Below are 25,839 nucleotides of genomic sequence, written 5' to 3' on the forward strand. Positions count from 1 at the left end.
ATTTCAAAATAGTGTTGATAAAACTGCTTTGTACTTCAAATGAGAAAGGTATTCTTTGATTATTTGAATTCCTAGACAATGCTGTCGCTGTTGTAAAGGCATTGCTCTTCTCTTTCCAGTATATACAGAATCACTGCCAAAGTTGTGTTTTACTAAACCTCAGGGAATTAATTCTTCACCAAGCCTTCCAGCTGCTGTATGTCCAGCAATTTGCAGGGACTTCCCATCCACATCTGGAGCCATAACAGTTCCAGGTGTTTGTTTGTTTTTAATCTTTATTGTTGAAAGTATTACATATGTTGCTTCACCCTACCCCCCATTGACCTCTCTAGCCCATACCCACCCCTCACCCCAGGCCTTCACCATCCTATTATCTATGTCCATGGGTCACCCATATATGTGTACAAGTTCTTTGGTTGATATCTTCCCACCCACCCAGCCTCCCCTGAGGTTCAACATCTATTCCATGCCTCTATGTCTCTGGATTTTACACAGCTGTAAAAAAGAAAGAACTCTTATCATTTGCAACAGCGTGGATGGACCTGGAGACTATTATGCTAAGCAAAATAAGCCAGTCAGAGAAAGACAAGTGTCACATGATCTCACTCATATGTGGAATCTAATGAACAAAATAAACTGATGAACTTTGATCCAGAGACATAGAAGCATGGAACAGTTCTGGAGGGAGCAGGGTCTGCCATTTATAAACAAGTACCTCAGCACTCTACCCTATTCCTTAGAGTCATTAAGGGAGGCAAAATGCATTTAGCATTTATTATTTGGAAATAAAGCTTAAATACAAATGCACTTGGAAGAATGACTGGCATAGATATATATTAGAAGATAAATAAAGCACCAGGAAGGTGGGGACATATTGCCCAAGAGTAAAAAGAAGTTAGAGAGAGGTGATTGTAGTGCCTATGATAAAGGTCACCTCTTCTACAGAATTGCTCGGGGCTAGCCCGTCATCCATTATTTCAATAATATTTATTATGTTTCTTTAATGTTTCAGACTTTGTGCTAGACTCTTAGAGTAGTGAATAGGAAAGGTCTGGTTCCTGCCATCATGGAGTTTACAGTATAATAAGTAAGAGTTTTGAGTGTTGGTATAGATGAAGGGGCAGGAATTGGGCTTCAAAAAGACTAGGTTAATGACCTTACTCAACTTGCTAAGTGCCTCTGAGTCTCAGTTTTAGCAATTTGAGGCTTTCAGTGGAGTTATTTTTATTTTGTACAGATGGATATAGATGAGGCCTCTAGGGAATCTCGTTTACAATGGGCGGTTTTACCTGATAGGCAAACGGAACAACAAGTTGACTAGGGATAAGAAAAACAGAGAGAGAACATTTCATTCCACTCATCCTTTACGTGTACAGTCTGTGGACTCTTATCTTGGATATTCTGAGGGCAAGGACAACATGTGAATAATGTTTAGTTATCCGCTAAAACGGCAGAAGAAAATATAGATATGCTCAAGTAAAAGAGAAGCAATGTTCCCTTAGGCAGAACAAAGGCTTCTGCCGTCAAGATGACTGTGTGAAATGTTTGGAATGTATGAATTTTTGAAATGCTGCTTGTCCTACGTGTTGACTTGGAGAGTAGCATTCAAGTGCATGATGCAAGAGGACCACTGACTGCAAGGGACCTGGGGTCTGGTGGTGGGAGCCCTTCTAGGGCTTTCTCACCGTGGTTAGCCTGCCTTCAGAGGCAGTGAAGGTCAAAAGTGTGTTTCACAAAGACAATTGTGGTGGCATATTGGAAATGGCTCCATTGTGAGAAAATGGGCAACTATGAGATTATATGAATGGTCCAGGTGAGGAGTGGTGCTTGGTTGAAATGAGCCAGTGATAATTCAAGAGGAATTGAGGAGCCAGATGCCTGTTAGAAATGAAAGAGGTACAACTTGGAGACAGATTGAACATCGGAGCCATGAGGAAAAGAGGGCAACTCTCATGTTTCTAGCTATGGCAGCTAGAAATGATGGTGCCATTAAATAAAATAGGGAAATTGGGGGAAAGTACAGTGTTTTACTTTTAGTATTTTGGGTTGGTTTTTTGCTTTGGTTTTCTTTTGTCATATATTTAAGGAAAGGAAGATATATTTGGGGAAAATACATTTGTTTGAGGTATTTTCAAGGTACTTAGTAGGTATATGAGGTATTTTTAAGGCTTTGAAGAGCAGATTGAAGATCTCAGGGTAGAGGTGAGGCTCACAGATGTGGCTTAGAGAAACAATATTTTACACACAAACCAGAGCCAATTCTGGATTTTCTTTAAAGATGCAGAATGGTTATGAAACATGGAGCCTCTTTAAAATGCGTTACTCAGCATGAGATTATATATGGACCTGTAATTAGGAATCTGGTGTTTCTTGTGTGTGTGCCACCTCCTCCTTGCAGCCTTGAGGAAATGAAGGAGTGCATGACGGCTGTCATTTAAACCTGAAGATGATAGCTTTTGAAGGATATGAGATTAATTAAACTACAGGATTGTTGCTGCCATTGGGACCTTATTTGAAGCAAAGGGTTTAAACTGCTACTGGGAGTGGGGGATGCATATCGAGTTTCTTAAGACTATCTACATAAATGTGATAATTCCTCTTTAAATTGCTTTTGACTACATGAACATTACATTTTTTTAAGGGGTTCACCCCCTTTTTCTAATAGAGACCTGTAAGAGATAAGAAGAGAAAGTCCACAACTTAGTGTAAATTGAAGGAGGGAGGGAGTTACAATGATAAAAGACAAAAGATAAAAGATACAACGAGGAAACATCTAGAGAAACAGGGATTCACAAAATAATGATATCTTGGGCACAAAAGGAGAGAATTGCCAAAGGTGTTGCATATATGCCAAATAAAGTGAAAACTGAGAAAAAGCTCATTGAATGGTCATCAGACTAAAGTAACTGAGAGCAAAGCACTCATTTCCCCGAAGAGCAATTTAGAAAACACAGATTAAATTAATTTAAAAGTGTCTGAAAGATTGAAAGTTGCTGAGTGAACTGGGATTTGAGGGACCAAGATCTCAGGGAGAGAAGTCACCAAAGTAGTGTTCTGTAAGCCATTTCCCCTCCGACCACTGCTGATTCTAGGTAGGCTTGGGGGGGTGATAGGGATGTAGGAAGTAGCCAAGCACTGAAAAGGCAGAGAAAACACCAGAGCTTTGTGAATCTCAAATGACTTGGGGACAAAAAAGCTGGGTTTCAGGACCAAATCAGTTAAGAATTGTTGGGCAAGATCCCTAAAGGGAAGCATAGAGAATCCTGGGAGTCAGTGCCTATATCATGTGCACAAGCCAAATTCTTTTTTTCTGAATATATTTTTATTGATTTCAGAGAGGAAGGGAGACGGGGAGAGAGGTAGAAACATCAATGATGAGAGAGAATTGTTGACCAGCTGCCTCCTGCACGCCCCCTCCTGGGGATCAAGCCCACAACCTGAGCATATGCCCTGACCAGGAATCAAACATGACCTCCTGGCTCATGGGTCAACGCTCAACCACTGAGCCACAGTGATAGGGCTGGACTGGATAAACATTTTATGGAACATTCATACAATGGAACAGTTTATATCAACAGTAGTGAATATATTATTATATGTGTCAATATGGATGAATCTCACAGGCTTAATAGTGAGCAAAAGAAGCCGGACCCAGGGATATATACTGATTCTACTTATGTAAAGATAAAAAAAACAGGTAAAAATATTTAATGGCAATAGGTGGCAGGGGAGTATTCACCCTTGGAGGGGGGCTTGAGAGAACCTTCTAGAGGGCTGGTAATGATCCATATCTTGGTCTGGGTGGTGATATCATGGGTGAGTTCACTTTATGAAAATTTAGCAAGCTGTACAGTTACAATCTTCTAACTTTATTAAATGTATCTTCTCTAAATAAAAACTTTACATTATAAAAGAACTAGCCCTAACTGGTTTGGCTCAGTGGATAGAGTGTCGGCCTGCGGACTCAAGGGTCCCAGGTTCGATTCCGGTCAAGGGCATGTACGCATGTACCTTGGTTGCGGGCACATCCCCAGTATGTGCAGGAGGCAGCTGATCTATGTTTCTCTCTCATCGATGTTTCTATTTCTCTCCCTTCCTCTCTGTAAAAAAAAAAAATCAATAAAATATTTAAAAAAAAATAAAAAAGAACTAAACAGTTGTTGAAGTGTACACATTTATAGTAGGGCTAACCATCTTCCTAGGGTGTTTGCCAGCACCTCAGTGAGCCAGCCTAGTACAGGGAGAGTGAAAAGGTTGGCAAGCATAAAAACTTGAAATTTTTAAACCTTTAACTTTAGGAGCTTTACGTTTTCCATGTAATTACTATGATCATGAAATCATAAATATTTCAAAGGAGTGAGTACATTGGAGAATAGTATTCAGAGGCATTTCTTTCAACAAATGGCTCTTTAATTTTTGGTCTCACTACTACTCATTCCTACTCTGATGGTAAGTGAAGCAGAAAGCTTGACTATCAGCCCAGCAACTTGAACAGATTTCCAACTAACACACCCATATGAACTTTATTCTTGGATTTGTGTTCATGTGGCCACTTGAAAATGTATTTAATGGTTGGAGAGAAAAAGAAGTGTGAATTACTGGGCTTGCTTAATATCGTCTATGAGCAGAATAACTACAGGACAGAAGGCCAGTAAGGCTGTTGACTTTTCAATGCTAAATTGTTTCTACTTTTCTGTGGGTGTTATTATGCCATCATTCTTTTGTTGATTCTAATAAAATACTTTAAAATTCAATTTTTTAAAAACTTGTGTGCACGAGAATTACCTGGCCAAGTTGTTAAATAATACATTTGCAAGCCCATGCAGGTGATTCTGTGAAGATATTGTAGTGAGTTGCATTTTGAGAAACACTGCTTTAAGCTTGCCACTGGAGTATCATAGCTGACAGAATGTGATAGCTTGGATTTGGGGGAGACTTTTCCTATAGGGATTTTTTGCTGTTTAACACAATAATCAAACAGGTTGTGGGTCATCTTTACTTGAAGCGAAGGGTTTAAGTTGCTACTGAGCGAAGTGGATATGAGAAAGCTGAACTTGGAGTTTAGAAGTTGCCATCTGCTTTTAATCATATAATATATATTTTTCAGGCAAAGCTAAGAGATGGACCTGCTATTAATTAGCGTGTTCCTTGAATTAGTGAGGTGTATGAAACGTTTTATAACCCTGGAATTCGGAAGCTATGCCGATGTGTGTAGTGGAATCATGTGGGATCCACAAAGACCTGTATCCCACACCCCCAACATTTTTGTTTCGCAAGATTTAGATAAAAGTCTTTGTCTACAGATTGCATCTTTGCTTTACCACCGGTTTGGCTGGAACTAATCAAGGTAAAGCTGAATCCATGACTCAACCCCCAATTACCCAAAGGCATTAATTCACAAAGCCATTAAATAAACACACCAGAGAAGAAAAGCCATCTCTTTATCTACATTTGACTTTTCTTTTCCTTAATGCATATCTAGGAACTTCTCTAAAGCACTGAGCTAAGTTTTGCTGTCGAAATGGACTGCTTTCCCCTTTCAAAGCTGTCACATGTGACCATGCCAATGAAGATTACAGATTATACAAAGGAAATAAGCTATGGGATTATGGCAGTCCAATTTTAAACTAGCCTCTGGAACGTCTTTGCATCCTGCAGTGCCTGCCGCTGCTACCGATGTTCCTGAGAACACAGCTTAGCAGTTTGCAGGTGGCAGCATCCACGTGTGCAGCTGTCACTGCCCAGCACCCTCTGATGTCTTCACTTTGAAGTCTCTTGCTAATGAAGCAAGAGGAGGAACTAGAAATACTACCACTCGTGAGGAAAACATTTAGAATATTGACTTTATTTAAAAGTAAAAATAAGAGTCCAACGTGACAGCTTTGAGGATTTCAATTTTTTTTTTTTTAAAGTCCTATTGTCCTGACTGGTTTGGCTCAGTGGATAGAATGTCAGCCCATGAACTGAAGGGTCCTGGGTTTGATTCTGGTCAAGGGCATGTACCTCAGTTGCAGGCTCCTCCCGGGCCTTAGTTGAGGCATGTGGCAGAGGCAACCAATCAATATTTCTCTCTCTCTATTTCCCCTCTCACTCTCTCTAAAAAATAAATAACGATAATAAATAACAATAATAAATAAATAAATAAATAAATAGGCTCATTCATGTTTTGACATAGAATCATAGTGTTGGCTTCTAGAGCATATGACTCACTGAGAGGCCAGAATGGCTGAGAAGATGCTTATATCACTGGGTGACTTACACCACTTCAGCGTGTGCATTCTTTTCCTTTCTGGTTCCTCCCAAGGAACTTCACTTTCTGCTTTCTCTTTCTTATTTGGCCCCAGAAAACCTCTCCCTTCACCTCTTCCAAGATTCAAATGAAGACCAAGCCTCAAAAGGCAATTCCTCCACCTATGGTTGGAGTTTATTTGTGTTTAATAATCTGGGTGACTGAGTTACTAGTCACTGGCTTAATGTACCTACTTGTCTCCCATTTACTTTTGCCTCTAAAATTAGGCTATTAGCATTTGACTCACTTCCATAATTCAGATCTGCAGTTTTGTGTTTGGCGCCCAATCAAACTGCTTCGTGATGAGCAGTGCCTGGCGTACAGTAGGCATTCAAATATTTGTTGAATGAATGAATGGTGTTTACCATCTTCATGCCACCCCCTCCCACACACTTTTTGTTTTTTGGTTGGTTTCGTTTTTTCTAATATTTCAGGGAAATAGATTAGCAGCATTAGCCCCATGAGAAAGAACCAGGCCAAAAGAATGATGAAGAGCTACATTTTGTACATTTAATGTAAAGTGCCAGTTGAATATTCTCTTTAAAAGCACATATTTACTTCTAATCAAAAGTGGAAAATATTTTTCTTCATCATCTTCTACCACTTGCTATTCTAAACATGTAATTTTATTTCTGGTTTGCAATCCTAGCACTGGTGGCATGATGAGAGAGAATCATTGACCGGCTGCCTCCTGCTCGCCCCCTACTGGGGATGTGCCCTTGCTGGAAACTAACCCAGGACCCTTCAGTCCGCAGGCCGATGCCAAACCAGCTAGGGCAATATGTACTGTTTAAAAAAGTTTTCTTTGAAAACTAATCATGAATCAGAACTCTTCTTTTTGTTTTTCCTTGGTTTTCAATTTTTGAATCTTTTTGTATGAATCTCTGTACTACTTTTTCTTCCTCCCTACCCCTTACCCATTCTCTTCTTCTCTGAAACAATGAGTCCAGTTTCTCTTTCCATAGCAATCCATAACCTGTGATCTCATCTTTAACATGTAGGAGCATGGTGTCATGAAGAGAATGATTCTCACTGTCAGGTCTTGCTCGGATACTTACTAGCTGTGTGATATTGAATAGGTTGCCCATAAGCTCTCAGCTCCTGTTGCCTCAGCACTAAAACAAAGAACTTATCTTATCATGCTTTAGTGAGGTTTGAATGAGACTAATGTGTGTAAAGTGCTTCACAGAGATGTTAGCAGTCATATTCAATTATTGGTTTTTGTGGTTATGAATTATAATGGCCACATGAGAAAGGATGTGTTAAAGAGAAAAGTTGAGTCCTTAAGTTAGGAGACAAATATTGTGATAGTTATGAGGTCCTGATACAAAACATGAGCAAGACTTGGTCCTTGCCCTCAAGTTGTTGATAGCCTTGTAGGAAAAGACAGGTTATAATTTCATCCATAAAATACAATGTGTGCAATGCTGTAAGATAATGAAGGATTCATTGAAATCAGGAAAGAGGGAGTGATCAGTATTTTAAGGTTCAAGCTCATTTGCCTTGATGAGTGTATATACAGAGAAATTTCAAGTCTAGTAGTTGGACTGAGATGTTGACTATAGTGAACATGCTCTCTAAGTGGATGGGGGAATTCTGAATAAATTACCTAAAAATGAATTCCTCTTATGGGACTATTATGGAGGGCAAAAGCATAATATATAAAAAGTATATAACCCATGATGCTCTTCTATTATGTATTATCTTGTTTTAGATATTTTGAATACTTCCTGCAGATTCATTGAAAATAACCTGACATATTAATAAAAACTAATTAGGAACTATGAATCACATTTGCCTCCTTCTCGCTTGTGCTTAACGTCTGCAGTTGACACTCCAGATCCCTATGTGGAGCTTTTCATCTCCTCAACCCCTGACAGCAGGAAGAGAACACGACACTTCAATAATGACATAAACCCAGTGTGGAATGAGACCTTTGAATTTATTTTGGATCCTAATCAGGAAAATGTTTTGGAGGTAAGTGAATCCTTTGGGGACTGTTAGATGGTCAGCATTCATTTTAAGTTGCTGCTTGAGTTTGTCCCCTTCCTGCCTTCGTTCTCCTCAGTTGGATACAGTGCAGTTCAGCTGGGCAGCATAGCAGACCTGCTTCTAGGTAGTGTACATCAAGTTATGGGCATCCAAAAGGAAATGAAGTAGTTAGGTAGGAGTGAGAAGACTCTTTTCATCCTCCCCATAGGCTTTGGAGAAAACATTTTCTGTTATAAAGAGGCAGATCCAAATATAACAGAATAAAAATATTTTCAATTGCCTTTAAAGTAAGGTAAAATAAAATTTCCCCAAAAGGTTGCATTGATTTTCTATAGTAATTTCTTTCTCATATTCCAAAATAGAATTTGTCCTGTGAGGGAATAAATTTCCACTTTTCAACATACAATAATGAGTAGGTCAATTAGGAAAATGAAAAAAAATATATTATTTTATTTGAAAATAAAGTATTCAGAAAGAAAAAAAAAGTATTTTTACCAGTTGAATATTAAAGATCTTACATGTCTGTCACACATCATTTAAGAACTTTAATTTTTTAATGTCATTGAGATTTTAGGTATAATTTTCAGAGATCCAAGGGAAACTTAAATGTGTGCTCTATTTTTTGTATTCTCTGTAGATCACATTGATGGATGCTAATTATGTTATGGATGAAACTCTGGGGACAGCAACATTTCCCATATCTTCTATGAAAGTAGGAGAGAAGAAAGAGGTTCCTTTTATTTTCAACCAAGTAAGTAATGCAGCAGAATTAATTTTTCAACTTTTTATCAGATAAAATCCATTTACTCTTGAAAGTTGGGTTTGATACTTGAAGATTTAAATAGTATGTGATTAGATATTTCTCTTTTTTTAAATACCTTTATTGATTTCAGAGAGGAAGGGGGAAGGAGAGAGAGATAGAAACATCAATGATGAGAGTCATTGATACGCCGCCTCCTGCATGCCCCCTACTGGAGATTGAGCCCACAACCCGGGCATGTGCCCTGACCTGGAATCGAACCATGACCTCCTGGTTCATAGGTTGATGCTCAACCGCTGAGCCATGCCGCCTGGGCTATGTTTAGTTATTCTTTATTAGAGTGTTTTATTCTTTTAAATAGAAAATTTTGTTTTGCCTTTTACTTCCTGTCCTAATCTTCTATTATTCTAATATATATGAACTTTGGTTGAGACATTATCTACAAAAGGCATTCATCTCTTGCTGCTTCAAATGATGACACTGAGATTAAGCAATGGCTGTGGACTCCATTGGCACATCTAACACAAAACATTTGGGAGGATAAAGGAAGATGTAAACTCTGAGAGGACTGGCACCCAGAGAGAGAATGACTGAGTGAACACAAAGAAAAATGTTGGGACATCCAAACTATTCAAAAATTACATGTTTAGTAATAAAGTAAGCCTGTGTAGAGGAATATTTCTGTCTTAAATAATCCTCAAATAATTAGAGCCTAAGGATAAAGAGGTTTTCTGAATGCTCATGAGGTTATTGATATCTTTATGTTTCTAGGTTTGCTGCATTCTTGTTCGTTTATTTATTTATTTACTTATTTATTTGCTTTTTAAAGTTAAATTTATTGGGGTGACATTGGTTAATCAAATTATATAGGTTTCAAGATTACAATTCTATAATACATCATCTGTATATTGATTGTGTCACCACCACCCACAGTCAAATATTCTCCCGTCATCATATATTTGACCCCCTTAAGCTTCCCCTTACTGTTTTCTGTGTCTATGAGTTTTTGTTAGTTGGGTTTTTTTGTTGTTCATTTGTTGCTTTCAGTTTTATATCCCACATCTGAGTGAAATATAGTTCTTGACTTTTCCTAACATTTCGCTTAGCATGATAATTTCAAGATCCATCCATATTGTCACAAATGGCAGTATTTCATCTTTTCCTGTGGCTGAGTAGTATTCCATTATTTATACATACCATATCTTCTTCATCTAGTCACCTATCGAAGGACACTTTGGTTGTTTCTAAGTCTTGGCCACCATGAAAAATGCTGCAATAAACAAAGGGATGCATAAATCTTCAAAATTTTTGGATAGATACTCAGAAAGAAGGTTGCTGGGTTGAATGGTTACCCTATTCTTAATTTTTTGAGGAGCCTCCTTACTGTTTTCCATAGTGGCTGTACTAGTTTGCATTCCTACCAGAGTTCCTTTTCCTCCACTTCTCCAAACACTTCTTGTTACTTATATTGTTGATAATAGCTAGTCTAACAAGTGTGAGATGGTATCTCATTATACTTTTGATTTGCATTTCCCTAATAGCTAGTGAAGTTGAGCACCTATTCATGTATCCATTGGCCATTTGTATGTCTTCTTGGGAGAAGTGGCTGTTCAGGTCCTCTACCCATTTTTTAATTGGATTGTTTGTTTGGTGTTGAGTTGTATGAGTTATTTATATATTTTGGATATTAACCCCTTGTTAGAGCTGTTGTTTGCATATATCTTCTTCCATTCTTTTGGTTGCCTTTTTTGTTCTGTTGGTCATTTCTTTTGCTGTGTAGACACTTTTCAGTTGGATTTATTCCCATTCATTTATTTACGTGTTTACTTCCCTTGACTTTGGGGTCAAATTCATAAAATCCTGTCTAAGACCAAAGTTTATAAGTTTAGTACCTTTGTTTTCTTCTATTTAATTTATTGTTTTGGGTCTTATATTTAGGTCTTTGATCCATTTTGAATTAATTTTTTAATATGGGGACAAACAGTAGTCTAGTTTCATTCTTTTGCATGTGGCTTTCTAATTTTTTCAACACTGTTTATTGAAGAGGCTTTCTTTCATCCATTGCATGTTTTTGGCTCCTTTGTCAAAAATTATTTGCCCATATACATGTGGCTTTATCTCTCAATTCTGTTCCATTGGTCTGTGTGTCTATTTTTCTGCCAATACCATGCTGTTTTGATTGTTGTCGCTTTGTAGCATAATTTGAAGTCAGGAAGTGTGATACCTCTGGCCTCATTCTGCCCCCCACCCCCACTCACACACACACACACAGGGTTGCTTTGGCTACTCAGGGTCTTTTGTGGTTCCATACAAATCTGATGATTTTTGTTCTATTGCTTTAAAAAGTGTCATTGGGACTCTGACGGGGATTGCATTAAATCTGTATATTGCTTTGGGTAAGATAGCCAACTCAATTATGTTGATTCTTCCAGTCCATGAACACAGAATGTCTTTATATTTCTTTGTGTCTTTTTAAATCTCTTTTAATAATGCTTTGTAGTTTTCAGTGTATAGTTCCTTCACATCATTCGTTAAGCTTATTCCTAGGTATTTTATTCTTTTTGTTGGAATTTTCTTTTTCATTTCTTTTTCTGAAATTTCATTGTTAGTATATAAGAATACAATAGATTTTTGTATATTGATTTTGTATTACTGCATTATTTATTGTTTCTAGTAGATTTTTGGTGGAGTCTTTAGGATTTTCTATACAAAGAATTATCATCTTCAAAAAGTGACAATTTTACCTCTTCATTCCAAACTTAGATGCCTTTTATTTCTTTCTCTTGCCTGATTTCTCTGGCTAAGACTTGAGGTGAGGGTTGGAATGGGAAGTAGATGAGGGAGATACATGCATGTGATGAAAAGAAATCACTATACAGTGAGGTTAGTATCAATGACTTATGGACAGACTACAGTTGCAAGACTAAATAAAGGCAGACCGTGTTGTGAGAAGAGTACAAGGATGGTACTGTAACACTAGATGATTTTGAACATGTTGAGCATGAACATAGTGATTAATACCTTGGTTTTTGAAGCCAAGCACTTTGGTGTTTAAATTCCAGCTCTGTTTCTTACCAACTGTTTCATCCTGGGAAAATCACTTAGCTCCTCAGTGCCTCAATTTACTCATCTGTAAAGTAGAGATAATATTTCATAGAAGAGTTATTATGATTTATATATATAATATACACTGAGTGGCCAGATTATTATGATCTCTGAACGCATAAAAATCTGGCCACTCAGTGTATATCCTATATAATAAAAGGCTACTATGCAAATTGCCCCCTCGACCAGGAGTTCGACCAGCAGGCAGGCTGGCCAACCGCCCATGTCCCCTCCCCCTGGCCAGGCTGGCCTGACCCCACCCATGCACGAATTCATGCACCGGGCCTCATATATATATATATATACACACACACACACACACACACATACATACACACACACACACACACACACACACACACACACACACACTGAATGGCCAGATTATTATGCGTTCAGAGATCATAATAATCTGGCTACTCAGTGTATATACCATATAATCTGTATTACATTTATATATTTACATGTCTAAATATAATTTAATGTAATTTATTATATGAAATGTAGACTGCATGTTATATATTTATTAACTATACAGTTTATTTTATAGTAAATATATAATAATAATTGGTTATAGAAATATACATATGAATAGTATACACCCATAGATGTGTGCAAACATACATATAGTGCTTACAACAGTTCCTGATACATGTAAGTACTATGTAGATGTTGTTTTTATTGTTGCTGTAATTATACTTTGAGAATAAGGTAGAATTTCAGCAGGTTGAGACGCTGTCATGACCATTCTAAGCAGAGGAGACTGCAAAAGCATAGAGTCTTAAAAGTAGAAAGCAAGTTGGGGCATGGCAAGTTACAGGGTTTGGCAGCTACATGTTGGTGAGTAGTAGGGTAAAGAGTTTAGAGGTGGAAGGCTAACATCCGCAGACCTTACCTATGACATGTTGCTAGGAACAGTCCTCAATAAAGTTTTTGAGGGTTTTGTAAGCATGAATTGGCCTTTCCAAAGAATAATGTTATTTCCGCCCTTTAGTCTATGACACAAAGACTGATTATAAGAAAAGATATTGTAGGAAAACATGCATTTCCTCTCCCCCTGTCATTTCCTACGGTTAGGTGTGTAACCCCAAGGCCTTCTACATTCCAGAATTTAAAGTAGCTTACGTAATTATTTTCCTTAGAGTGCCTGAGAAAACAGCTGGCTAACTTTTTTTATTACTCTGTACTCCAAAGTCCTTTGCAGTTTTATCTGGATGACAGTTCTTGAGCTGGGGACCTGTGATGGTAGTGGGGCGGGGGGGAGGGAAGGTAAATGCCTGATGGCCAGTTGGAGAGCCTTGGCCTTCCCCAGATCATGTGTCCTGCCCTCTGCCAGCCATTCAGCCTCTCCTCATTTCTGAATCCCTGTCTTTCAGAAGAGGACAGTCTTCCTTCTACAGTGTTCATAGAGGCTGTAAGAGAGGAGAGGCTGTGGAAGAACTGTGTGGGAGAAGAGATTTTAAAACAATTCTTGGTTATGGCAATCTGGTCTAGTGGAAAGCGTTTGGATTTGGCAAAGGGAGAACAAATGCTTTGAGCCAAGACATTATTAGCAAAAATTCCTTCAAAATTTTGTCATCTAAAAGTTAATACTGAGTCAACATAGAGTGATTTCTGCAGCCAGGAGCCAGCTGGAGAAAAAATAGGAGCCTCAAGTGGAGAATGCTAGACTCCCAAGGGCCTGCTCTGTCCCCTTAGAGTTGAAACCGGGAACCTGGACACCCAGACTCTCATTTTGTCTTTGTCACGAACCTCCCTCTAGGATGTTTGAGTTGTCATTCTTTCTAGCTGATTCTTATTTTCTTCACCTCTAAACTATAGGTATCCATTTATTTATTTCTAAGATCTTTTCTAATTTATAAAATTCTGTGATCTAGAAAGAATACTTTATTTTTTATTTGAACATTTTATCCCAAAGTCTTCGATTCCTCCCATTTTACAGATATAGAAATAATGCAATAATGAAAATCTTTATTATATAATTTCAAATTAGTGAACTGTGAATGGATTATTTTTTAATATGAGAATTTAAGCTTTTATTAGGCACCTAAAACTTTGCTAAATATTAAGAAAACTATAAAAAAAAAGTTCTATTTTCAAGGAACTAATAATCTGTTTGGAAATAAGTAGACATTCATGTGTAAATTGATAATATAATAAACAGTATCATGAGGCATCCATTCTTTGATTTACTTACTTGTCAGTTATTATTAAACACGTGTTATTTTCCAGGCAATTTCCTAAGAGATGGGCAAGCAGCAGGGGACATGATAGATGATGTCCTGGTTCCCAGGGAGCTTGCATTCATGGGGAAGGCAAATAAGCAAAAAAAGCAAAGAGATAATCAACACAGCATCAGCCAGGCTAAATACTATGAAGAAAATAAAATAGAGGGAGGTTTTAGAGAACAGTTGGCGGGCAAGTACTAGTAAAGTTTATATTGTCAGGGCAGGCCTTTCAAAAATATTGTATTTTCCCCAAATTTTATTATTCAAATTTTTGAGCATATAAAAAGTTGAAAGATTTGTAAACTGAAAACCTTATAATTGCTGCCCTTACTCTACAATATGCATTGTACTGTATTTGCTTTGCCACATATGTCTCCATCTATCCATCAGTCAAACCATCTTACTTTTCTGATGTGTTTAAAAACAAGCTGCAGATAATATACTTCATCCCTAAACACTTCAGCATATTTACTAGAGTGTAGTATTTGCATATTAAATTTTCAAGTGCCAAGTAAATAGTGCTGAAGATCTGTACAATAAGAGTTATAAGATGGAATTATTCATTAATTTCACAAACAACTATTGAGCACCTACTGAGTGACAGACAGTCTGTAGGCACTTCCTATTCAGCTATGAAAAAACAAACAAACAAGAATTCCCACCCTCCTGGAACTGACGTTATTTAGTAAGATCAACAAGAAGCAAGATAAGTAAAATATACTTGTGTTAGATAGTGATAATAAGTGCAAAATAAACCAGGAAGGAGGAGAGGAGAGTGTATATATATATATATATATATATATATATATATATATATATATAGTGAAGGGGGTAGCAAATTAAGTTTAAAAACTGTGGCTAAGAAAAGCATCTCTGATGATATCTGAGTGCAGAAAGGTCCTGAAGGAGAAGTTTGCCCCGTATGTTAACGATCAGCAAGGGCAAGAGTATGGCTGGAACATAAAGGTCACAGGGAGAATGGAAAGTGATGAGGACAGAGAGGCGAAGGAGGATGGGGATGTAGCAGACAATTGTGGGTTATAGTGGGCATCAATGGCTTAATCTTGTCCTTAAAAGAAGGATGCGGTTGGACCACTATAGGGCTGGAAGGCCATTCCAGTGGAGAGAGCAGCCTCAGCCTTTGCTCATAGCCATGGGGCCAGACAGGACAGGCGTGTTCGGGAAACAGTGTCTAGACGTGAGAGCATTCATACATGAAGGGAGAACAGGTACGTTGGGGATCAGATGATCGCAGAGCTCAAATTCAAGCTGTTGGAATTTGGATGTTATCTTACTGACAGCAATGAGTCATGGAAGTTTTTTTTTTACAGGTAATGGGGAATTTAGGGCAAACAGGATTTGGCTTCTTCCTCAGAAGTGTTAGTAAGCAAAGAGTTAGCAGGTAAAACGATACAGAGAACATTTGGTACCAAAAACGAAAAGTTGATGCAGCGTTAGCAGCCTTCCGAGGAAAGTGGTGAGTCTGAGGAGTACAGGGTGACTCGAGGAAAATAAGTGTAGCTTATTACAGCTTTCATGTGTCGCTGAGCGCTGAATGGAAGGATTGCTTAGTGGCAGTGAGGGTCAGCTGACATTGGGAAGCAGGAACTTGCAAAGGGTCCAGCTCTTCCTGAGACTATGACTTATCACTCACCTCAACTTTAGATTTTTTTTTTTTTAGGAGAAAACCAAATTTAGGGCTAGATCCACAGGGTTTGTTTTCCAGCTAGCATGTATAACATCTGGGCAAGGTTGTGTTTGTTGGAGTCACAGGACTGAAGAACAAACATCAGAGTTGTCCTTTGAGAGACACTGGTGGGACCCACTGTCTTCGACCCCAGGTTCAGCATCGGACAGCCATGCCTGGGTTGGAATCATGATTCTGCTACTTCTTCACTGTGTGATGTTGGACAAGTTTGTTTGTTTTTCCTATGCATCCTCATCTGTAAAACAGGGTTACATATATAGATTGTGCCCATCTCTTAGGATTGTCATGGTTAAGTGAGTTAATGCACGGACACTTTTGGAAGACAGAGAAAAATGACACTTCTTCCTTCTCTCGATGAAAATCAGTTTGTTTTGGCCAATACTTTGAAGAATGTAGCCTCTAAATTTACATTATATGGCGTTTCAACTTGCCATCTTTATTGAGAAATTAGTGTTATTATTTAAAAACTAGAGGCCCGGTGCACGAAATTCGTGCACAGAGGGGGGTTGTCCCTCAGCCCAGCCTGTACCCTCTTCAATCTGGGACCCCTCAAGGGATGTCCGACTGACCGTTTAGGCCCGATCCCAGGGCAGTCGGACATCCCTCTCACAATCCAGGACTGCTGGCTCCCAACTGCTTGCCTGCCTGCCTTCCTGATTGCCCCTAACCGCTTCTGCCTGCCAGCCTGATCACCCCCTAACCACTCTGCTGCCAGCCTGTTTGCCCCCAACTTCCCTCCTCTGCCGGCCTGGTTACCCCTAACTGCCCTCTCCTGCAGGGTTGATCACCTCCAACTGCCCTTCCTTGCAGGCCGGGTGCCTCCCAACTGCCCTCCCCTGCTGGCCATCTTGTAGTGGCCATCTTGTGTCCACATGGGGGCAGGATCTTTGACCACATGGGGGCAGCTATATTGTGTGTTGCAGTGATGACCAATCTGCATAGTACTCTTTTATTAGACAGGATAGGGGCCTGGTACAGGGGTGGGGGCCAGCTGGTTTGCCCTGAAGGGTGTCCCAGATCAGGTGGGGGTTCCCTTGGGGCGTGGGGCAGCCTGAGCGAGGGACCTGTGGTGGTTTGCAGGCGGGCCACGCCCCCTGGCAACGCAAGTGGAGGCCCTGGTATCTGGAATTTATTTTCCTTCTACAATTGAAACTTTGTAGCCTGGAGCAGAGCCAAGCCTGGGGCTCCCTCCGAGGCCCGCAGCCATTTGTGTTGGGGTTATAATTGAAACTTTGTAGCCTTAAGCGGGTGGGCCCGGCCAGGGTGTGTGGAAAGCTTTGCTTCCCCTGTTGCCAGCGGCAACCCTGGCCTGCTCTCTCAAGCTCCATTCTGCTGCCATTTGTTTGAATTTGTTTACCTTCTATAATTGAAACTTTGTAGCTTGAGTGGAGGCTTAGGCCTGGCAAGGGCAGGCAGAAAGCTTGGCTTCCTCTGTTACCTAGGAAACCTTGCTCTCTGTGGCTGTAGCCATCTTGGTTTGGGTTAATTTGCATACTGGCTCTGATTGGATGGTGGGCGTGGCTTGTGGGCGTGGCTTATGGGTGTGTCGGAGGTATGGTCAATTTGCATATTTGTCTATTATTAGATAGGATGGTCATGTCTCATGGTTTCTATTATATGTAGCTAGAGGCCCAGTGCATGAATTCATGATGGGTGGGCTCCCTCGGGGTGGCCTGTGTAGATTGGGCCCCAGCTCAGGCCCCCAGCCTTGCAGCCCCACAGCCCTGCCTGGCACCCCGCCTTGGCCTGGTGCCGCCCCCTCACCTGCTCCACCATCCTGTCTGTGGGATGATCAATTGGGGCTGGGCCCCCTGCCCAACTCCCTCTGTGCCTGGGAGCCGGGCGGTAGCCCCACCCCCCACTGCCACCACTAGTTGCTATCTGTGGGGTGATCAGCAGGGCAATTGGGTCCCCGCTCACACCCACCTTGACCTGGAACCACCCGCTTACCTGCTCCACCATCCTGCCATGGTCCCGCTCTCCTCAGGGCCCATCGGGTCAGCAGCACCTCCACTGCCACCCTTGGTGGTCAACGTATGTCATAGCGAGCGGTCGAACTCCCGGTCCAACGACCGCTCAAGGGAACAACTGGCATATTAGGCTTTTATTATATAGGATTTTGGTTGATTTTTTTTTATTATCATTACTTACTAATGATTGCAACTTGAAAATGAACAATATAGTTCTATAGAAGAGATAGTGGCAAAGCTTTAAAAAATGGTAGTTTTGATGGTGAGTTTAGAATATAAAGATAGAATCAGGATGATTGTATTGAAAAACTATGTATTGATGTGTGAAGACAAAGACTACAATTCACCTGAGAGAATGAGACAAAGCAGAGCTTGAAGGGAAAACAGGAGAACGTTATCATTTTGTGAGAAATTTGGGAAATCTTTGGCTAAGACGTGATGCCATCAGATTGATACAGAGCAAAGTTCAAATGTGGGTCCAATAATTCCTGGCTTTAAGAGAGAATGCATTTTTATTTTGGCATACTAGCAATAGGAGCTTAAGTGAGTCTTTTTTTTTTGACACTTGTGCAATTTATAAGTTTTAAGTTTTAGGGCATTTTAGAATTTTGACACTTGTGCCCTTGGGGTCCATAGCTGTACCTAAATTCCTTCAGGGAGTAGAACAACATTGCATACCCAGCCTGACCCACATCAGTCACTTGAATCATTTTTGGATGAATGGATAAATGATAACACTTACGGGAAATACAGAAAACCTGGGAAGTGCTCAGACAATTGTAACGAAAGTGAATGAAGTTTAAAAGAGAAAAACTAGAGCATCTGAGAGATTCCCATTTGAAGAAAGAGTATTTTGGTTACATAGTAGTGCTTTAGGAAATTGTTATTTTATATGGGAGCTAATGATAACAGGCTCTTTCAGAATCTCCAGTGTCCACTGGGAAGGAAAAAGGACCTTAAATTAAGGAAAGAAAGCTATCACTCAATGTAAGGAGGAAAACTCAGTGTGATAGAGTGGATCATGGCTAGAAGGGAAGAGTGTATTTTTAATCTTTTAAGTCTTTGAAAACCATCTGGGATATTTGGGGGGGTGAGGGAGGCACAATTATCCTGAATTCCTGGGTGATAGATTAGATGATTCCTGGTAGTAAATACTAATTTTATTTTATGAGGAAGTCACATGTTAACTGGGCTTACTATGGTAATCATTTTGCAATATATACAAATATCGAATCATTATGTTATACGGCTGAACCTAATATAATATTATATGTCAATTATCCTCTCTAATAAAATGGTGATATGCAAATTAACCATCACTCCGCTACATAAGCCACGCCCACCAGCCAAGCCATGCCCACCAGCCAATCAGGGCGAGTATGCAAATTAACCCCAATCCAAGATGGCTACAGCCACAGTGAGCATGGTTTCCCAGGTAACAGAGCAAGCCAAGCTTTCCATAGCCATTGCAGGCCTAAGCCTCCACTCAAGCTACAAAGTTTCAATTATAGAAGGTAAACAAATTCAAACAAATGGCGGCAGAATGGAGCTTGAGAGAGCAGGCCAGGGTTGCTGGCGGCAACAGGGGAAGCAAAGCTTTCCTCACACCCTGGCCGGGCTCACCCGCTTAAGGCTACAAAGTTTCAATTGTAGAAGGTGAATTAACTGCCACAGAGATGGCTGCTGCCCCGGAGGGAGCAGCAGGCTTGGCTCCGCCTCAGGCTACAAAGTTTCAATTGTAGAAGGAAAATAAATTCCAGATACCAAGGCCTCCCCTTGGGTTGCCAGGGGGCGTGGCCGGCCTGCAAACCACCACAGGCCCCTCGCTCAGGCCGCTCCATACCCCAAGGGAACCCCCACCCTTATCTGTGACACCCTTCAGGGCAAACCAGCTGGCCCCCACCCGTGCACCAGGCCTCTATCCTATCTAATAAAAGAGTAATATACAGATTGGTCATCACTGCAACACACAATATAGCTGCCCCCATGTGGTTAAAGATCCTGCCCCCATGTGGACACAAGATGGCCACCACAAGATGGCCAGCAGGAGAGGGCAGTTGGGAGGCACCCGGCCTGCAAGGGAGGGCAGTTGAGAGGGACCAGGCCTGCAAGGGAGGGCAGTTGGAGGTGATCAACCCTGCAGGAGAGGGCAGTTAGGGGTGACCAGGCTGGCAGAGGAGGGAAGTTGGGGGCAAACAGGCTGGCAGGGGAGCAGTTAAGCATCAACCAGGCTGGCAGCGGAGTGGTTAGGGGGTGATTTGGTTGGCAGGCAGAAGCTTTTAGGGGCAATCAGGAAGGCAGGCAGGCAAGCAGTTGGGAGCCAGCAGTCCTGGATTGGGAGCCAGCAGTCCCAGTGGGATCGGGCCTAAACGGGCAGTCGGACATCCCTCCAGGAGTCCCAGATTGGAGAGGGTACAGGCTGGGCTGAGGGACAACCCCCCGCCGTGCATGAATTTTGTGCACCGGGCTTCTAGTATCTCAATAAAAGAACAAATGTTAGTGTTATAGAAAATCATATGTACTTAAAAATGATTTTAGAAGTATCTTACTCAATTTTAAACATGTAAAATTTATTTAGCTGTGACCTAGCTGGTATTGGCAGGGCTGTAATTACTGTGTGCACCTCCTTGTTAGAGCCACATCTGGTTTAAAATTATTTGACCGTTTGCATCTTTTTGTAATAATAATTTTAAAGGACCTCCTTAATGCCAGGCTTTATGCTTGATACCTTAGCTTTATTGTTTCAAAATGATCCTGGAAAAATTTGCAAAAGAATTAGTGGGTTATATAGTTTCAAAATTAATTAAGTCTGAAATGGCTTTTTTATTTTTATTTTTTTAGTAGTTTTTCTGCTCTAGTTCCCCACCCTCACAATGGAACACCTCCCATTGCAAGCATCTACAATTGTTTTCATGGTGGAATTCAAAGAGAATGTTGTTTCCCCACAAGAATGTACAATGAGTACAGCCTGCTCTTGCCTTTATAGTTCCTAGAAGAGGTGGAATTTTTCTCATTTGTTCTTAACTGAATATGATGGGAAAATTTGGTCACCTTTCCTTCTAAGTGCCTTGATTAAGATGAGCAACTTGGTTGACTGGCATGGAGAGATGCTTCATGCAGTGTGTGGGAAGAAGTTTACAATAATTGTGTAATGCCGCAGGAAGTGCATATTTTTGTGGCTATTTTATCTGAATCACATGTTGCAAGTAAAAGGTGTGGAGAGATGGTGAATGTCAGCCTCCCAGCATGTCTGAACATAGTGCACCAAGTGGGAGAGTTTACTATTTCCTCCTGATTGTGGGTGATCCACTTGGACAGCGGGCGGAAGTAAGGACCAGAACCATGGCAACACATCCTGTTCTCCTCCAAATGGCAGGAAAATACTGTGCCTTCTCTTCTCTCCTCCTGCCTTCATTTAAAGAGTCTTATCAGTCTGTATAAGACTGTGAACGTCTTAGCCAAGAAACGTTGTGGATGGACGTGGAAGGGACATTCTTATGGAGAAGACATAATGATCAGAAACAGAGCACAGTTAATTTTTCTTTTTACTTACTAAGTTGTGAGAACAAATAGGCATTAGATATATTCAGGTATTGAATACTTCAATAAATAAACTGCATGGGGCTTGCCAGTTGGGGAGCCAGCTTTTCTCTGAACACTTTCTGTTAGGAGGTAACATCTTAGAATAGGAAGCCTATTCCAGCATTGGATCTTCCCATTTATTAGAAAAATCCATATTGAGTTGTAATATTGTGGGGTTTTTAAAAATTTCTATTCTCCCATGGTGCTTTTGACCTCTCAAGATAAAAACAGTAAATCTAGTATCATTTTAATGGCAGCTTTCCTGTATTTATTTACTTATCTATTTATTTATTTACCTTTTTATTTATTGCAACAGACTATGCTTTTACCCATGTCTTGTTTGTCTTACTAAACATATAAAGTAATCTCATTCTTTGTAATTCTTTTTCTTTTTAAAGTATTTTTATTGATTTCAGAGAGGAAGGGAGAGGGAGAGAGAGATAGAAACATCAATGATGAGAGAGAATCATTGATTGGCTACCTCCTGCACACTCCCCACTGGGGATTGAGCTCGCAACCCAGGCATGTGCCCTTGACCTGAATTGAACCTGGGACCCTTCAGTCCACAGGCTGATGCTCTATCCACTGAGCCAAACCGGCTAGGGCTGTAATTTTTTTTTTTTAATCCCTCTTTGGCAAAGACTCCATTTGAAATTTTGAAATGGGGAATAGACATAATGTGTTGGTATGTGATCTAAGCAGTGCTTTCATTAGTAGAACAGATAGCGGTTACATTAATTGTTTAGAAGTCATTCACATTTTTTATTTATAACTTAACTATGATTCATCCGAGTATGTTAAAAAATAAAAACCATTTTATTAGGATTCTTGATGATTTATTAACTTCAAAGTAATATTTAAATGCTGCTTTGATGAATGAAGGTTCATAGCGTTCCATACATAACAAAAACTATCTGGGTTGGGCCAGTCCATGATTTTATCTCGAGAAATAATGAGATGTTCTTGGTAAGAAAAGGTTGCCTGGCGTTCTTCCTCTCACATACACATGCACAGTAATTCAACAAATATTTATTGATTATGTGTTATATGCCAAATACCGTGCAATGAACTAGAAATAGAGAACTATATAAGACAGAACTTACAGTTTAGTGGGAGAGGCAAATTTTTGTACAGATGATTTCAATACCTTTTTCGTACTCATAAAATTCAGTACTGAGAATTATGCATGAACTTGTTATAACCTTTTGAGAGGCTCCTTCTGGTTTGTTTTTTTCCATCCCCTGAAACCACCACAAAGAAAACAAAACCAAATATCTATAGCATTTTATGTTTTAAAAATATCTCCTTCATGTTTGAAGAGGCATATTCTAGTTCTGTTCTATTGAAGGTATTGAATAGGTTAACTCTAACTGTATTCTTATAGTAACTGATATAAAAAAATAATAGCACCATCTCACAATTGTGTAACAACCTTTCAAATACATTCTCATTTGGTTCTTACAGTTACATTATTTATAACTAATGGCAAGGAGAGTGTTGATAAGATCTTTCTGTACAATAGGTTCATAGTCTTGGAAAGACATCTTTTAATATCCCTTCTGCTTTGTGGATAGTTGGCACTCTCTTTCCCATTAGCAGGATGGGGTTCTCCCATACGTTTGGCTGGCTTACACAGTGTTGACAAAATAAAAACCTGAGCCCCACATTGCATTTGGAGAAGTTTCTTGACCTGACCACAGTTGGTTGGTCCCTAGGTCCCTGAACAGGTGTTCTGTCTGGTTTACTACAGCCCGCACATGTTTCAAATGCACACCCAGGCTTTCTTTAACCGTCCAGCCATTTCAGCCTCTGGTTTTGGGGCCCGGGCACAGCTCCTGAATAACAGATAGAACATCTTTATATGTTTTACAGCTCAGACAAGTTTTATGTTCTGTGAAATAATGATTGTAGAACTGAACTGCTTCATTTTAGTGAGTGAAGAAAAAGGCCATACAAAGGCAATTCTTATGTTTGCTAAAATGACTTTAAGTAGATTTGTACTGTAAAAAATAGCAAAAACATATTTAAATACACCTGTAATTTAAGGTCTTCATGGAGCTATGCCACTTTTATTCTTAGGGTTTTTGTTTAGGTTAAAAATAATCTGCCACTGAACAATTATTTTGACTTCATTTGCATTATATGTAACACACATCTATTTATGACCTAACCTAATAAATCTCTTACAGGTCACTGAAATGATTCTGGAAATGTCCCTTGAAGTTTGGTAAGCACATTAATTTTGTTGAGTGGAAGATATTGTGAGAGCTCCATTGATTTATTTTGTTAAAAAGTATACTTTTTAGGCCTGGGGTTGGAGGTAGGGATGAGCTAGAAGGGGCCATTGGGGAAAAAGGAGGACATATGTAATACTTTCAATAATAATGATTAAAAACATAATAAAAATATACTTTTAATATATGAATTCATTATCACAGCTTTTTGACTATCAAAATGCATTAAATGTACTTTGCTTTTCTTTAGATCCTTTTTAATAGTTACAACATTAAAAAATAAATCCAATATTCTTTGATTAATTTTCCCATCGTTTGCTGGTTAAATAATAGATGTCAAAAATGAGGGCTTTTTAGAAAGGGCTCTCCCTTAAGTTATTTTTCTATTCCAATAGAAGTGAATACAGTTACTTAAGCCTGTTTTCTATTGTTGATTTAGATAGAAATTCAAAAACACAAAAGTGAACAGGAAAACTAGAAAGAGGAAAAACTGAAAATTGAGACCAATTTGTCATAGTAATCAGCAGGACTAAAAATGGTCAAGTTCCATGAAAGGATGTTGCTCTTTCAAAGTGGGTTCTAAAAAATGAAAGTTGGAAAGTCATTTATTTATTTTCAAAGGGTGACTCTTAGGGGAGTCAGGCCTGTCTTGGAAATGAGCTGATTTCTGATCCAATGCAGGATTCAGACCTCACCTCCCTCAACCCCTCTTTGTACTTTCCTGTTGAAGTGGGTTTTACCAAAGTTACTAGTACAAATTTTATTTATACAAACATCACATAAATGAGTGATCTGCCAAATGGATGATAATGATGCCCTGGCATTCAGTTTAGACATTTCTTTCTCTTATTTTGATCTCTGGAACAAGTTGACTTTGTAAATTATTGGCATAAATTACCACAGTCCCTCAGTTTATGCGAGGAAGTATCAAAGGACATTTCAAGTTACTGTGTTGCATCATTTTGCATTACATTAACTCTTGCTTAAAAGTGATTTATTTAGGCATGAGATTAGAAATATTTTTATTTGACTATGCAAGTAATGCTATTACTTTTCCTGGGAAATGGTCCTTACTGTTTTATTTAGGACCATTATAAAACCCAGTTATAAAAGATGCAGAAAAAAATCACAAGTAATGTACATTTGTGTCCAGAAACAATTTATTATATATTTATAATGAACTTTAATCAAACCCTATTTGTATATGTTAACTTATATCTTGATTTTAAATGGAAATGTTTTCTTTAAAGAAAAATTCAATTTCCCATAGGATATCTTCCATTAAATATAAAATAAAAATTTAAAAGAAAACAAACTAATTAAAGATAATACCTAAGAGAAAGAAATAAAGTAACTAAGATAACATATTTATAAAATTATTCAGCATTTAAAATTTTTTCTTCCCGATATTTCATTCTAATACCTTCGAAACATCTATGTTCATTGCTCTGTTCATAGATTTTTTTAAAAAAAATCATGCTTCTTGTTGTTAGTGTAAGATAATGATTATCATTGTACATTACAAAAAGCATGAGTCCCAGAATGAGAAGTCCTAGGTTTAAATCTATTCCCTGCTAATTATGTTAATGGTTGAAAAATTTCTAATCACTTATTTTACTCATTTGCAAAATAAGAAAAGAGTACTTTATATCTATTATGGTTTAATAAGATGGTGTGCTTTTTTTTCTAAAGATCATATATTATAGGAAACTTTTTCACATATATACTACATGTTCACAGTGGTACTGTTTGTAATAGCTAAAAATAAATTGGAAACAACTTCAATGTTCATGGATAAGCAAATCATGCTATATTCATATATTGAAAATATTCCACAATAGTAAAAATATTTTAATTAGTTCTAGCGACATAAACCGAGATGAATCTCAAAAACAGAATGTTCAATGAAAAAAATAATTTGCAGTATACATACAGTTGGCAGCATTTATATAAAAAAAATTAAACCTGAAA

At 39.0% G+C, this 25,839-nt stretch overlaps 1 protein-coding gene across 3 annotated transcripts in view; it reads left to right on the forward strand.

Annotated features, from left to right (window-relative positions):
* Positions 1-25,839, forward strand: part of PLA2G4A (phospholipase A2 group IVA) — a 232,561-nt gene that overhangs the window by 145,536 nt on the left and 61,186 nt on the right. For all 3 annotated transcript variants that reach the window (XM_079761548.1, XM_079761547.1, XM_079761546.1), the window contains 3 exons: positions 8,118-8,266; positions 8,919-9,032; positions 23,824-23,861. In XM_079761548.1, coding sequence (XP_079617674.1) covers positions 8,118-8,266; positions 8,919-9,032; positions 23,824-23,861 — 301 coding nt within the window. The remainder of the gene's footprint in view (positions 1-8,117; positions 8,267-8,918; positions 9,033-23,823; positions 23,862-25,839) is intronic.

This window comes from Cnephaeus nilssonii, assembly GCF_951640355.1.
Source record: "Cnephaeus nilssonii genome assembly, chromosome: 21".
Classification (NCBI taxonomy): domain Eukaryota; kingdom Metazoa; phylum Chordata; class Mammalia; order Chiroptera; family Vespertilionidae; genus Cnephaeus; species Cnephaeus nilssonii.